General features: G+C 42.2%; 1 protein-coding gene across 3 annotated transcripts in view; it reads right to left on the bottom strand.

Moving 5' to 3' along the window:
- The window catches only part of LOC115131315 (epsilon-sarcoglycan-like), a 30,390-nt gene continuing 14,907 nt past the window's right edge, over positions 1–15,483 (bottom strand). Inside the window, exons 4-11 of one of the 3 annotated variants that reach the window (XM_029662926.2) lie at positions 14,928–15,000; positions 11,596–11,794; positions 7,848–8,010; positions 7,179–7,393; positions 6,599–6,625; positions 5,303–5,488; positions 2,044–2,087; positions 1–852 (exon numbers count right to left, since the gene is read on the bottom strand). In XM_029662926.2, coding sequence (XP_029518786.2) covers positions 836–852; positions 2,044–2,087; positions 5,303–5,488; positions 6,599–6,625; positions 7,179–7,393; positions 7,848–8,010; positions 11,596–11,794; positions 14,928–15,000 — 924 coding nt within the window. In that variant the 3' untranslated portion in view covers positions 1–835. The other 2 variants (XM_065020307.1, XM_029662925.2) reach the window with 2 other exon arrangements.

Below are 15,483 nucleotides of genomic sequence, written 5' to 3'. Positions count from 1 at the left end.
TTTAAATAAAATGTATTTTTACTGTTATGTGATAGAAAATGAACAGTTACACATACATGGTCAGACATTAAACATAAAAGCATCTCTGTCTCTTCATCTAAAGAGTACAAGGCCAGTAAAAATACAGATATATCGTTAATGGCATATCATTTCTAGAACAAAATATAAATATTTTAATATTTATTATTAAGCTTGAATACACACATTCATAAACTCATCAACATGTATAGTTGACTACTGATAAATGCAACTGCTTGGCATTGTGGTGAAAGTGTGCATAAAAATATGTATCGTAAAGTAGGGTTAAGTGCCTTATTCACGGGCACATCAACAGATTTTTCACCTTGACAGCTCAGGTATTTGACCCAGCAACCTTTCGGTTACTGGTCCCAACTCTCTAACTGATAGACTACCTGCTGCCCCAAAGAGCATATAGTGCAAGATCTGAAGTGTAATTGTTTTTTCAGGCCCAATCAATTGGTCATCTTTTTAACCAATACTACGTGCACGTATCAGGAGTCTACTGTACTCTGCAACACTCACTCACATATATAAGTGCACACGGAAAGACAATAGCGTCGAGTATGAAAGCACTGCTTGGGCATGCAGATTGGCACAGATGTAGTATTTGTTCCAAATGGCATCCTATTCCCTACATAGTGCACTACTCTATGGGCCCTGGTCAGAAGTGTGCACTATATAGGAAATAGTGTGCTATTTGGGACTTAAACATAGAAACACTTGGCTAAAAAGGATAGAGACAGACACACAGCAGCTCCAGCACTGGGGTTTTTTCTCTCGTCACAAATTCACTGCTTCAGCCACTTTCCTCTCCTCAGGAATACCATTTACCTAGAATGGAGAATAAAATACATGAATCAATATATTGCATAATATAATGTATTGGTATATAAGAGAAATATAGACTGTTTACAGGTTCTGAGAGGGAATATTGTAACTGCATGGGAATATGGTCACTATATTGTAACTGTGGAAAGATGAGGGCACTCAACCTACTTGAGTCGAGGTGCAACCCAAAAATGTGATCATTGAATGAAGGCCAGAACGCATAATAGTTGTTTAAGTAAAATAATATGATTTGAATGCTGAGCGAGCGTAGCACCTTCTCCTTTTCAACTAGTCTACTACTGTTATATTAAGTGCAAAATAAAATATTCTCTCCTATAGTTGAGAGATTCCTTTAAACAAAACCATACCAGTATACTTGCCTCCAGTCTCCGAAATGTCGACATACAATAATTCTCTCTATCTCCTTTGTTAGCAGTAAAAAGAACAACAGAGCAGTGATTTACACAGAGTAGTGATTAAGACAGAGCAGTGGTTTAGACAGAGTAGCTAGTTAGAGATGTTAGACAGAGCAGTGATTTAGACAGAGCAGTGGTTTAGACAGAGCAGTTAGACAGAGCAGTGGTTTAGACAGAGCAGTGATTTTAAAAGAACAGATATTTAGACAGAACAGTGATTTAGATAGAGCAGTAAGACAGAGCAGTGATTTAGAAAGAACATATATTTAGACAGAGTAGTGGTTTAGACAGTGTAGCTAGTTAGACAGAGCAGTTAGACAGAGCAGTGATTTAGACAGAGTAGCTAGTTAGACAGAGCAGTTGTTTAGACAGAAGTGGTTTAGAAAGAGCAGTTATTTAGACAGCAGTGGTTTAGACAGAGTTGTTAGTTAGACAGAGCAATTATTTAGACAGAGCAGTTAGACAGAGCAGTTAAGAGGGCCCTCTTGTAGTTCATTGACATGCACACAAGCGGGAGCCATATTTTAGTTAGACACAGTAACTACAGAACAGTAGGTGGGTGGAAGAATGTATTTGATTGAGGTGAATAAAAAGGAAAAATCAGGAAAGAAAACTATTGCAGTCAACATTAACTATGTTATCAGAATTGAGCCTCCATGTTATTTAATCTAAAATGTGATTAGGTTAGATGATTGAGGATGACCATGATTACTGTATACATTTTCATTGGTCCATGAGATAATAGACCAATCGTACTAAAGCAGAACTCAATACTAACCTGATGGCTGTTGCTGTGGTATCTGAATCTGGTTCTGCAGGTTTCTGAAATTAGAGGTCAACAGATTATAAGGACATTTGCGCCAAGTCTAGGACCAAAAGGCTCCTTAACAGCTTCTACCCCCAAGCCATAAGACAGCTGAACAACTAGTCAAATGGCCACTGGACTATTTACATTGACCCCCCCTCAATTGTTTTTACTTTAGGTTATTTGGTAAATATTTTCTTAACTCTTCTTGAACTGCACTGTTGGTTAAGTGCTTGTATGTAAGTAAGCATTTCACGGTAAGGTCTACAGTCGTGGCCAAAAGTTTTGAGAATGACACATATTAATTTTCACAAAGTTTGCTGTTTCAGTGTCTAGATATTTTTGTCAGATGTTACTATGGAATACTGAAGTATAATTACAAGCATTTCATAAGTGGCAAAGGCTTTTATTGACAATTACATCCTGACTGATGGCAGCCCATTCTTGCATAATCAATGCTTGGAGTTTGTCAGAATTTGTGGGTTTTTGTTTGTCCACCCGCCTCTTGAGGATTGACCACAAGTTCTCAATGGGATTAAGGTCTGGGGAGTTTTCTGGCCATGGATCCAAAATATTGATGTTTTGTTCCCCAAGCCACTTAGTTATCACTTTTGCTTTATGGCAAGGTGCTCCATCATGCTGGAAAAGGCATTGTTCGTCACCAAACTGTTCCTGGATGGTTGGGAGAAGTTGCTCTCTGAGAATGTGATGGTACCATTATTTATTCATGGCTGTGTTCTTAGGCAAAATTGTGAGTGAGCCCACTCCCTTGGCTGAGAAACAACCCCACACATGAGTGGTCTCAGGATGCTTTACTGTTGGCATGACACAGTCCTCTGATGGTAGCACTCACCTTGTCTTCTCTGGACAAGCTTTTTTCCGGATGCCCAAACAATCGGAAAGGGGATTCATCAGAGAAAATTACTTTACCCCAGTCCTCAGCAGTCCAATCCCTGTACCTTTTTGCAGAATATCAGTCTGTCCCTGATGTTTTTCCTGGAGAGAAGTGGCTTCTTTGCTGCTCTTCTTGACACCAGGCCATCCTCCAAAAGTCTTCGCCTCACACCTGCCTGCTGCCATTCCTGAGCAAGCTCTGTACTGTTGGTGTCCCGATCCCGCAGCTGAATCAATTTTAGGAGACGGTCCTGGTGCTTGCTGGACTTTGTTGGGCGCCCAGAAGCCTTCTTCACAACATTTGAACCACTCTCCTTGAAGTTCTTGATGATCCGATAAATGGTTGATTTAGGTGCAATCTTACTGGCAGCAATATCCTTGCCTGTGAAGCCCTTTTTGTGAAAAGCAATATGATGGCACGTGTATGATGGCACGTGTTTCTGGCAGGTAACCATGGTTGACAGAGGAAGAACAATGATTCCAAGCACCACCCTCCTTTTGAAGCTTCCAGTCTGTTATTCGAACTCAATCAGCATGACAGAGTGATCTCCAGCCTTGTCCTCGTCAACACTCACACCTGTGTTAACGAGATAATCACTGACATGTTGTCAGCTGGTCCTTTTGTGGCAGGACTGAAATGCAGTGGAAATGTTTTCGGGGGATTCAGTTCATTTGCATGGTAAAGAGGGACTTTGCAATTAATTGCAATTCTTCTGATCACTCTTCATAATATTCTGGAGTATATGCAAATTGCCATCATACAAACTGAGGCAGCAGACTTTGTGAAAATTAATATTTGTGTCATTCTCAAAACTTTGGCCACAACTGTACACCTGTTGTATTCAGCGCATGTGACAAATAAAGTTTGATTTGATTTGTATAGCTTGTATAGAATGTGCGTTCCATAATTATCACAGGAAAGCATTTTTACTTGAAACTATTAACAGGACCCATTTGCTCTGGTTTTCCTGAGCCATGCCGTATTAGAAATCATATGACAGATTTAGCGTTTAGAGTTTAAACCAGTTTTACTTGGAGCGCTTCGACAAAAGTCTCACTCTGCTGGTTGTAAACATGTAGCTCAATACATACTGTATTAGAACAACATTGTGAATGCATGTGTGTGTGCGCACGTGTATTGTTTGTGTGTGTGTGTGTGTGTGTGTGAGAGAGAGAGAGAGAGAGAGGTGCAGAGGAAATATAGTGTGTGTATCTGTCCTTGTATGTGAGTATTTCTACATGTTTCCCTGCATGTGTGTGCTTGGACACCCCAGCCACTCAGTGTGTTTGGACACCCCAGCCACTCGGTGTGTTTGGACACCCCAGCCACTCGGTGTGTTGGGACACCCCAGCCACTCGGTGTGTTGGGACACCCCAGCCACTCGGTGTGTTGGGACACCCCAGCCACTCGGTGTGTTTGGACACCCCAGCCACTCGGTGTGTTTGGACACCCCAGCCACTCGGTGTGCTTGGACACCCCAGCCACTCTGTGTGCTTGGACACCCCAGCCACTCTGTGTGCTTGGACACCCCAGCCACTCGGTGTGTTTGGACACACCAGCCACTCGGTGTGTTTGGACACCCCAGCCACTCTGTGTGTTTGGACACCCCAGCCACTCTGTGTGTTTGGACACCCCAGCCACTCGGTGTGTTTGGACACCCCAGCCACTCGGTGTGTTTGGACACCCCAGCCACTCGGTGTGTTTGGACACCCCAGCCACTCTGTGTGTTTGGACACCCCAGCCACTCTGTGTGTTGGGACACCCCAGCCACTCGGTGTGTTTGGACACCCCAGCCACTCGGTGTGTTTGGACACCCCAGCCACTCTGTGTGTTTGGACGGACACCCCAGCCACTCGGTGTGTTTGGACACCCCAGCCACTTTGTTTGACACCCCAGCCACTCGGTGTGTTTGGACGGACACCCCAGCCACTCGGTGTGTTTGGACACCCCAGCCACTCGATGTGTTTGGACACCCCAGCCACTCGGTGTGTTTGGACACCCCAGCCACTCTGTGTGTTTGGACGGACACCCCAGCCACTCTGTGTGTTTGGACGGACACCCCACCCACTCGGTGTGTTTGGACACCCCAGCCACTCTGTGTGTTTGGACGGACACCCCAGCCACTCGGTGTGTTTGGACACCCCAGCCACTCTGTGTGTTTGGACGGACACCCCAGCCACTCGGTGTGCTTGGACACCCCAGCCACTCTGTGTGTTTGGACGGACACCCCAGCCACTCGGTGTGCTTGGACACCCCAGCCACTCTGTGTGTTTGGACGGACACCCCAGCCACTCTGTGTGTTTGGACGGACACCCCAGCCACTCAGCTAGGACTCACGTCTGTGTCTGCATCAGGGGCATGCTTGTTGTCTCGTAGTTGTCTGGGTGTATGGGGGGCACCACCTCTCCACTTTGGCTGAAGACAGGCAGGGTGGAGAGGGGCCAGGAGATCTCCCTGTTCTTAGACATGCTCCGCAGCTCCTTGGTCGACTTCTGGATGGAGCTGTGATGCACTAACTGGATACTGAGGAGAGAAGAGACGGACAGAAAATAAATCAATCATATTTAAATAATACAGAAATAGATCTTAAGTCTTAAAGTGGTACTTTGGCAGTCAGATGTAGTCATGGATACCATTTGTATGTCTTTGTGTCCATATTTGAAGGAAGTCAGAGGTAGTTTGTTAATGCAATGACTGGAAGTCTATGGGTATCTGATAGCATTCAGTAGGCACCCATATACTTCCAGTCTTTGTGCTAACACTAATTAGCGTTGGCTTGCAAAACTACCTCTAACTATGAGACACAGAGACATACAAATGGTATCCATGAGTTCATCTGACCCAGGGGAAGTAGATATCCGGACTCATTGTATCCCTTGTTGTATCCTTAACATCGCAGTCAACACGCACACTCTAGTGTACTGTACACACATGCATTAAGGTATATATTATATAGGAAATATTTTGTAGACCAACAGCATAAAGAGTGTTTCTCTTTGACAGGAGGGAACTGTTTTGTTGTTACTATTGGTTATTTGGCTGCTGAGTCTAATGGAGTTTGTTTGAGAGTGTCTCCACTCCCTCTCATGCTGTCATACTCACTCTCTTTTCTCCCCCCTCTCTCTGTTTCTCTCTCCCCCTCTCCCGATCTCTGTCTCTCTCCCTTCCCCCTTCTCTCTCCACCCTCCCTATCTCTCTCCTCCTCTCTCCCCCTTTCCCCCTGTCTCTGTGTCTCTCCCACTCTCTGTCTCTGCCTCCCTCACCTCCTCTCTGTCTCTGTAAACAACACTGGTCTGATATTTCTCTGCTTCAGGTACAGAACTATATAAGTTCTCCTTAACCACAGATGTAGGATAAGATTACTGTATCTCCCAATCCTCCCCCATTAGAGGTGGTGAATCATTATCTGGCCCTGGATCAGTTAAGGTCTACTTCCATTCTAACACCTCCCTGCAGCTTTGAGCAGCTCGTTGGATGACGGGATGTAAAACACACAGATGACAGTATGAATGGACACGAGGATGTCACCATGGCGATTTGAAAGCAAAAGGGCAAATTATTTGAAGGGGGGATCCAAACTAAGAGGAACCAAAACTCAAAATGTAAAAAACACAGGAGAGAATTAACACTTACTCTGGTGTTTGCATGTTTCTTTTATCCCTAGAAACAAAACAAAATGAATGAATTAAATACTAATATTAATAGTTAAAAGACATTCACACAGACGCGAATGGAGAGCACGTGATGTTGGATGGATGGATGGATGAATGGTGCGGGCGAAGGAACAAACAGTACTTCATGGACACACTGAGTGGTGGGTGGAGGGACACAGTCTCTCTCAGCCTGGAAATGAGGGTTGGAGGAGCAATATAATGGTTGATTGACCATCAATGTCATAATGATTATGCTAATAACCATCAAGATGAATATGAGAAATCAAAGCTGAGACAGAACAGTGTAACGTATGGAGAACATACATCGACCATAAGACTGGATGGTCATTGACAAGCTGTGCTTCCAGAATATTAAACCTCTTGACGTCCATCTAGTGACTAAGTAGCACAACTAAACATCCCTTAACTGACTGGGCCTGTGACACTGCACTCAGAGTAATCAGTCTATCCCTCGGGATCTGAGAACCCCTACGTGACAACTAGAAAGAAAAGTGTCTGTGTGTGTCTGTTTCTGTCAGAAGTGAAAGCAGCACACTTACACCCCTTCCCGCCGGCAGCACATGGAGTAACCCAGGACGCTGAAGAGGACCATGGCCATGGCCGAGGGCACCGCCAACGTGATGAGGAAGTCGGCAAAGAAGTCCCTGCTCTTCAGAGACTCTGGCGGGGGGTTGTACCCCCCGATGTCAGGCAGGACCCCCGTCCCTGGGTCCGGACGATTACTGTGGATCATGATCATCTTGGTGATGTCCACCTGGAGAAGACAGAGGTTCAATCAGCACTTCATTTACTATAGATATTAGGGTGGTAAATTCTGGTCATTTCCCCAAAATTGAGACTTTTTCCAGAAATCCCAGTTTGAGGATTCCCATTTTCTTCTTATTCCCTCCAGATTTCAGCCAAATACATGTTCAAATATACCTAAATGTAATTTTTCTTATTGCGAATGTGGAATGGCTTGTCCAAATACATGATGCTACTGTCAATGTAAAAAAGCACATAGCTTGTGAACAACAATCAACAACACCTCAGAATCTCTGATCTATAAAAATGTGTGTGTGTGTGTTTGTCCGTTTGGCATAGTTTTGTGTGGGTTTGTGTGTGTGTGCATATGACTCTACAAAAACACACTACAATTTTTGAAAGGCATGGTCAGAGAACAGGTCAAGAGGTCACACCATGGTTCCAGGGTCCTGTCCAGTCCTCACCAGATTGATCTTACACCAGTCGATGTCGAACTGGGCTCTGAACTTCTTGTCACAGCTGATGACAGGCTCCATCTCCTGGCTGCAGCGGAGCTGGTTCTGGGAGTTCTCCACCTCCCTCAGGCAGGAAGAGAACTGCACATCAGCTCCCACCATCACATACACACTGGAGAGGGAGGCAGTGACTTAGACACGGTCTTATAATACAGGTGGCTGGTGGCCCCTTAATTGAGGAGGACGGGTTCATTTTAATGGCTGGAACGGAATAAATTCAATGGTACCAAGCAAATCAAGAATGTGGTTTCCAGGTGTTTGATAACATTCCATTGACTCCATTCCAGGTATTATTATAAGCCGTCCTATCCTCAGCAGCCTCCTGTGGTTTACAGGTATAATGACAGACAGACAGTTAGTGGTATATCTGATAATACAGGTAGAATGACAGACAGACAGATAGTGGTATATCTGATAATACAGGTATAATGATAGACAGTGGTATATCTGATAATACAGGTATAATGACAGACAGACAGACAGTGGTATATCTGATAATACAGGTAGAATGACAGACAGACAGACAGTGGTATATCTGATAATACAGGTATAATGACAGACAGATAGACAGTGGTATATCTGATAATACAGGTAGAATGACAGACAGACAGACAGTGGTATATCTGATAATACAGGTATAATGATAGACAGTGGTATATCTGATAATACAGGTATAATGACAGACAGACAGTGGTATATCTGATAATACAGGTATAATGATAGACAGTGATATATCTGATAATACAGGTATAATTACAGACAGACAGTGGTATATCTGATAATACAGGTATAATGATAGACAGTGGTATATCTGATAATACAGGTATAATGACAGATAGACAGTGGTATATCTGATAATACAGGTATAATGACAGACAGACAGTGGTATATCTGATAATACAGGTATAATGATAGACAGTGGTATATCTGATAATACAGGTATAATGACAGACAGACAGTGGTATATCTGATAATACAGGTATAATTACAGACAGACAGTTAGTGTTACATCTGATAATACAGGTATAATGATAGACAGACAGTGGTATATCTGATAATACAGGTATAATGACAGACAGACAGTGGTATATCTGATAATACAGGTATAATGACAGACAGACAGTGGTATATCTGATAATACAGGTATAATGACATGGTATATCTGATAATACAGGTAGAATGATAGACAGTGGTATATCTGATAATACAGGTATAATGACAGACAGACAGTGGTATATCTGATAATACAGGTATAATGACAGACAGACAGACAGACAGACAGACAGTGGTATATCTGATAATACAGGTATAATGATAGACAGACAGTGGTATATCTGATAATACAGGTATAATGACAGACAGACAGTGGTATATCTGATAATACAGGTATAATGACATACAGACAGTGGTATATCTGATAATACAGGTATAATGACAGACAGACAGACCTGATAATACAGGTATAATGACAGACAGACAGTGGTATATCTGATAATACAGGTATAATTACAGACAGACAGTGGTATATCTGATAATACAGGTAGAATGACAGACAGACAGACAGTGGTATATCTGATAATACAGGTATAATGATAGACAGTGGTATATCTGATAATACAGGTATAATGACAGACAGACAGTGGTATATCTGATAATACAGGTAAAATGACAGACAGACAGTGGTATATCTGATAATACAGGTATAATGATAGACAGACAGACAGACAGTGGTATATCTGATAATACAGGTATAATGACATACAGACAGTGGTATATCTGATAATACAGGTATAATGACATACAGACAGTGGTATATCTGATAATACAGGTAAAATGACAGACAGTTAGTATTACATCTGATAATACAGGTATAATGATAGACAGACAGACAGACAGTGGTATATCTGATAATAAAGGTATAATGATAGACAGACAGTGGTATATCTGATAATACAGGTATAATGACAGACAGACAGTGGTATATCCGATAATACAGGTATAATGACAGACAGACAGACAGACAGACAGACAGACAGACAGTGGTATATCTGATAATACAGGTATAATGACAGACACACAGTGGTATATCTGATAATACAGGTATACTGACAGACAGACAGTGGTATATCTGATAATACAGGTATAATGACAAACAGACAGTTAGTGGTATATCTGATAATACAGGTAAAAAATGACAGACAGTTAGTGGTATATCTGATAATATTGTTATGACTAGGTGAATCTTAAGGCCAAGATGTAGATGTACAGTGCATGCACACTCACATGTGCACACACGTGCAGTCACACACACACTGGGGAGGAAGGATTTTAACACCTTAATCTACACACAAACACGCAAGCGCATTAGAGGTAGATGAGAGGACGATTTAACAGCTAGGTTACACAGTCATATCTTGCTAACCATTCACATACACTTTCACAATCCCACTATGAACCACATAGTGTTTTCCCCCTCCTGTCTCAGTCAGCATGGAGAGCTTCCTGATATTGTACTGTCAGGGAATCTTAGTCCTTCTATGGGGCTCTCATCTACCTTTATCTTCCCAAATGGGGGCCATGCATGTTACAATGTATGAACAACATGACAATTCATGTGGGGATTCATTCTCTCTGACTGCTACAAACAGCCTGCCAGTGTCTCTCTGAGGCTGTAATGTCTAACACACTCAGTGTGTTGATCTGGATCGCTCCCTCTGTCTCCCTCTTCCTCTCTCTCTCTCTGCCTCTCTGCCTTTCACCCTCCCTCTTTCACTCTCTCTCTTCGCCTCTCACTCTCCCTCCTTCACTCTCCCTCTCCCTCTCTGCCTCTCCCTCTCTCCTCTCTCTCTCACACACACTCTCTGCATTCCAATTAAAGGAAACCTCAGCAGGATGCGACAGTGAGACAGGCTGTAAAGTGAGAAGAAAGGATGGGAGTTTTTACATTAAGGTCATGCATTGCATAAGCATATTTAAGTGCATGTTTGTGTTGCAACTGATGCACAAAATCTTATGAAGGTGCTTATTCAAAATACAAGACTGTAGACAAGGCATTCTAAAGCTGCTATAGTACTTTCTGAGGATGAATATTTAGGTAACAAACCATCCTGTTATGTCTTACATCTACCAGGCAATATTTAAATTCATCATCAACCTCTCTCTTGTTTCTATAAGGGCTGAAGATAATGTAATTGAAGTCATCATCTGCTTTCAACTGAAGATACTTGAATGAATCATCCTCTACCAACTGAAGATATTTGAATGAATCATCCTCTATCAACTGAAGATACTTGAATGAATCATCCTCTACCAACTGAAGATATTTGAATGAATCATCCTCTATCAACTGAAGATACTTGAATGAATCATCCTCTACAACTGAAGATACTTGAATGAATCATCCTCTATCAACTGAAGATGCTTGAATTCATCATCCTCTTTCAACTAAAGATACTTGAATTCATCAATTCATCAAACTATGTATCAAACTGCTCTGGTCCTGTAAGGGCTGCAGAGGGTGACCCTGTCCCTCACCCCTCTGAGGTTGTTGATGGGCAGGAGAACTGTCCAGGGCTGAGGTGATGTTGATATGTAAATGTATCCTCATACTCGGTTAAACCATGTTTTGAACTGTGCTAAAGAGGGTCACTCTCACCCATAGAGAGATGTGTTTCTAATTCTATTTCTATGCCCTCACCCCTCTTTGAGGTTGTTTATGGGCAGGGGAACACGTCCGCCCCTGTCCAGGGCTGAGGTGATGTTGACGGCGTTGAGGCGTTCGGGCTGCCACACGTTCTTCACTGCCCCTAGGAAGTCTCCCAGAACCTCGCTTGCCAACATCTCCTCCACATTCATGTTCTTTATGTAGAACTCTGCCTGGTACGGCAGTGGGTACTCTGAGAGAGGGAGGGCGAGAAGGAGGGAGTAAGGGAGCGAGGGACGGAGGGAGACAGAGAGAGCGAGGGAGAGAGGGGAAGAGAGAGATTACAGATACAGAATCTGTTCATTTTCAAATGTGTGTTTATTAAATTACACAGATGTGAGTACCGCATTATAAGGTGTTAACTTGATTTAGAAATTGTCGGTTTGGTTGAGTGTGTTGTGTTGCCCTTTTAGGGGATGTCATTGTGGATATGTGAATGATATTCAGCCACTCTTGAAAGAAATTGAAATAGGAGCTTTTGGGCCTTTTAGTCTTTATCAGGAATTTAGGACTGTGGCGGTCATGAAATGTTGTCAGCTGGTGATTGTCAAGCAAATAACTGCCGGTCTCACGGTAATTGACCCTTAACTAACATAAACACATTTAGCATTTACTGGCTTCCACGCATAGCCTACAAGCCACTGATACAGACCTCTGCATTTTAAAATGTCTAATAAATCCATGTAATATAGCCTACGCCATCACAATAAATCCATTATTTATTTTAGACAGGTCTAAAGAAACATGATATAAAGAAAATGCAGTCTATTTCAGAAGAAAATAATTGCATACTTTGAGTTGTCTTTACTCTGATGTAGTCCCATGTAGCTCAGTTGGTAGAGCATGGCGGTTGCAATGCCGGGGTTGTGGGTTCAATTCCCACAGATGACCAATATCATTTTCTTTTTTAAATGTATGCACTCGCTCTGGATAGGAGTGTTTACTAAAATGTAGATGTTAGACCCTGATATAGCTGTAGACTACACAAGTTAATTTAGCAGACAACATTTGCCTAGAATTCCATGGAATTAATTTATAGTATGAAGAATACAATTGAACAGAGCTGAATAAAATAGAAAGAATATTTTCTCCAAATGATTTGAGTGTCACATGTGACTATTCTGTAGGTCCTCCTATATGCTTCATTTAGGGTTATTTATGCAACTTTAGTTGTGATACAAACGTTGGACTGTATGTTTTGATGTTTAATACATTCCAAGGCTGCATGATGCAACTCTAATGATGATTTGAAAACAGTTGCATGAAAGGCATGAGCTCTTCTTTGTTTCTTGTGCAGGCTTCACACACTTAAGGACTCAAATTTCCCAGTGGCATCCCCTTTCTGTGGCCACAATGCCCCCTAAAATAATCCATGCCTTTTGAGGCCAGTAGACGTTGTGCACTTTGGCTGAATATAATAATTATAATTCCCTTATCCCGGCTGCATGCCCCCGAAGCACTCACATGGCTCTCTCAGAAATCTAAGTTCTTATTAACCAATGTCCGTCGCGTGATTGGGTCCTTCTCACAGGCTACAAGTGAAGACAGACATATCGGGGACGTGTGCGTCCTTATCGAATTCCGAGGTGCATATTGAAGATGTTGGAAGAACTGTCCACGTTTACTTTTCGTCAGCCAACAAGATGAGTAAGCCTAACGAACAGCAAAAGCTCGAGCCTATGTCAATCTACTATCCCCCATAGTACAAACGTTTACCTATTCTATTCTGTGCAAGAAATAAATATTCCAAACATAGTCTGGGACAGTTGTGGGATGCGATAGATCCCAAATTAATACAACCACGAGCATAAAAAACCTCCGGTTAAAATCAATTAGGTTGACGCAACAGGTCAGAACGTTTAGCTTAAAATGTTGCTAAACTATTAGGCTATTTCCTCACATTATAAGCGCAGCAATGCACACACGGCAGCAGGCCATAAGCACAAATGTTCCAAAATGCAATCAATTAGCAGGAAAACACCATTCTCAAAGTGACCGCAAATCTGATTATGCATGTAATGCTTTTATTAAAAAGGTGCATTTTTATGGTGAAAATGATCTTCACCAAACTTGAAACTCGCGTGCTGCTTATGTATACCAGTTAGGCTTTACACTCGTTGTAAAGCAGATTAATGTGCTTAATTTTAAGATTTTTTTGGGTTGTGATACAAACCTTATCAAAACATATAGGCCTATTGGCTAGGCTACATGAGGTGTGCAACTATGGTAGCCTAGGCGGCAGGTAGCCTAGTGGTTAGAGCGTTGGACCAGTAACCGAAAGGTTTCTGTATTGAATCCCTGAGCTGACAAGGTAAAAATCTGTTCTGCTCCTGAGCAAGGCAGTTAACCCTCTGTCTGCCGAAGACGTGGATGTCGATTATGGCAGCCCCCATCAACTCCCTGATTCAGAGAGGTCGGGTTAAATGCGGAAGACACATTTCAGTTGAATGCATTCAGTTGTACAACTGACTAGGTATCCCCCTTTCCCTATGATGTGAAAAAGTTGTAAAAAAAAAGGCATGCGATATTTCTTGCCTTACTGCACACAAGCTGGGCATCATTCACAAGTGATGAATTAATATTGTCACCCATCAGACTATTCTTGATTTAATCTTGTCTTAACATATATTAAATAGTATATGTTTGAAATTTGTTTTGATTTAGAATGGACTGTTATCATGCACCAGTCTCGGAACAAGGACAGGGGAAAAAAATACATGTTATCTATGCACTTAAATAGGGAATGGAGGACATTCATGCCAGCCAGGTAGGCTATACTGCTGTTGTAAAGAGAAGCAACGTGCTTAATGTTAGGAAAGTTGAGAAATACATATAGTTGATCTAGCCTAAATCTAGGCTCCTCCTCTTTTTAATAGAGGCCATCGATTGGATTTGATTTGATCGAAACTCTGTTTTTTGTCACGCAATTGCATAGCCTATAGAAATTTTACACAACATGAACTCATGGCTCTAATGAAGTGTTTGATTCGATTTTTGATTATATTTGCATCGATGTCAGAGTGATTAGAGGGACAATAGAGTGCTAAGTACCAGGCAGTTAGCAAGTTTGGTAGGCTACTAATGACCATCAGCGGCATCAGAGCTTGGAGAAGCCTGATTACTGTGACTAAACGGTCACGTGGAATTTGACTGCCATCATAACTCGTGACCGCCGGTGTGGCAGTAATGCGGTCACCGTTAACAACCCTAATCAGGATTCATGGGGGTGTCATCATTGAAGGTGAGCCTTTAGATTTCAATAAAGAACATCCTGCTTAATAATCTCCTCACTAAGCCTGTCCTTTCTCTCTCTCTCTCTTTCTTACCTTCTGTGGACATGATGTTTATGACCAAGTTGTGCCGGGCCGTTTCGAAAGTGCGTCTGTTATAGGCAATAATCTGGAACACATAAGGGGAAAAGTTTAAGCCCAGATCAGTGCAGCTTACGCCCCAGGCTGAGGCTCGCTGGCGAGGTCTGAGCCAGATGCAAACATATACCATAGTAGAAGGTTCAGAGGAAAGCGGGACTTGGGGTACTGCCATCCTATAGGAACATTCCTACAAGGAACATAAAGCATTTGGGAATATGCTACAGTAGGTTAGGTACAGATAAGCCTGAAACACATAATGGTCGAAGCCTGCCTGTACCTTACAGACTAGACATGTCTAAAACCCTAGGAAAAAGCTATATCACAACCATATGACAGGTACTATGAGAAAAAAACACATTGTTCTACCTGCTGGACTATCTACTGTAAATAATAACTAACCACTACTATGATTATTACAGGTTGTGCCGAAATACAGTACCAGTCAGAAGTTTGGACACACCTACTCATTCCAGGGTTTTTCTTTATTTTTACTATTTTCTACATTGTAGAA

The sequence above is a fragment of the Oncorhynchus nerka genome, linkage group LG7 (genome assembly GCF_034236695.1).
Source record: "Oncorhynchus nerka isolate Pitt River linkage group LG7, Oner_Uvic_2.0, whole genome shotgun sequence".
Taxonomy (NCBI): Eukaryota; Metazoa; Chordata; class Actinopteri; order Salmoniformes; family Salmonidae; genus Oncorhynchus; species Oncorhynchus nerka.
The sequence above is the reverse complement of the archived record's forward strand: the minus strand, read 5'-3'. Positions and strand labels throughout refer to the sequence as shown.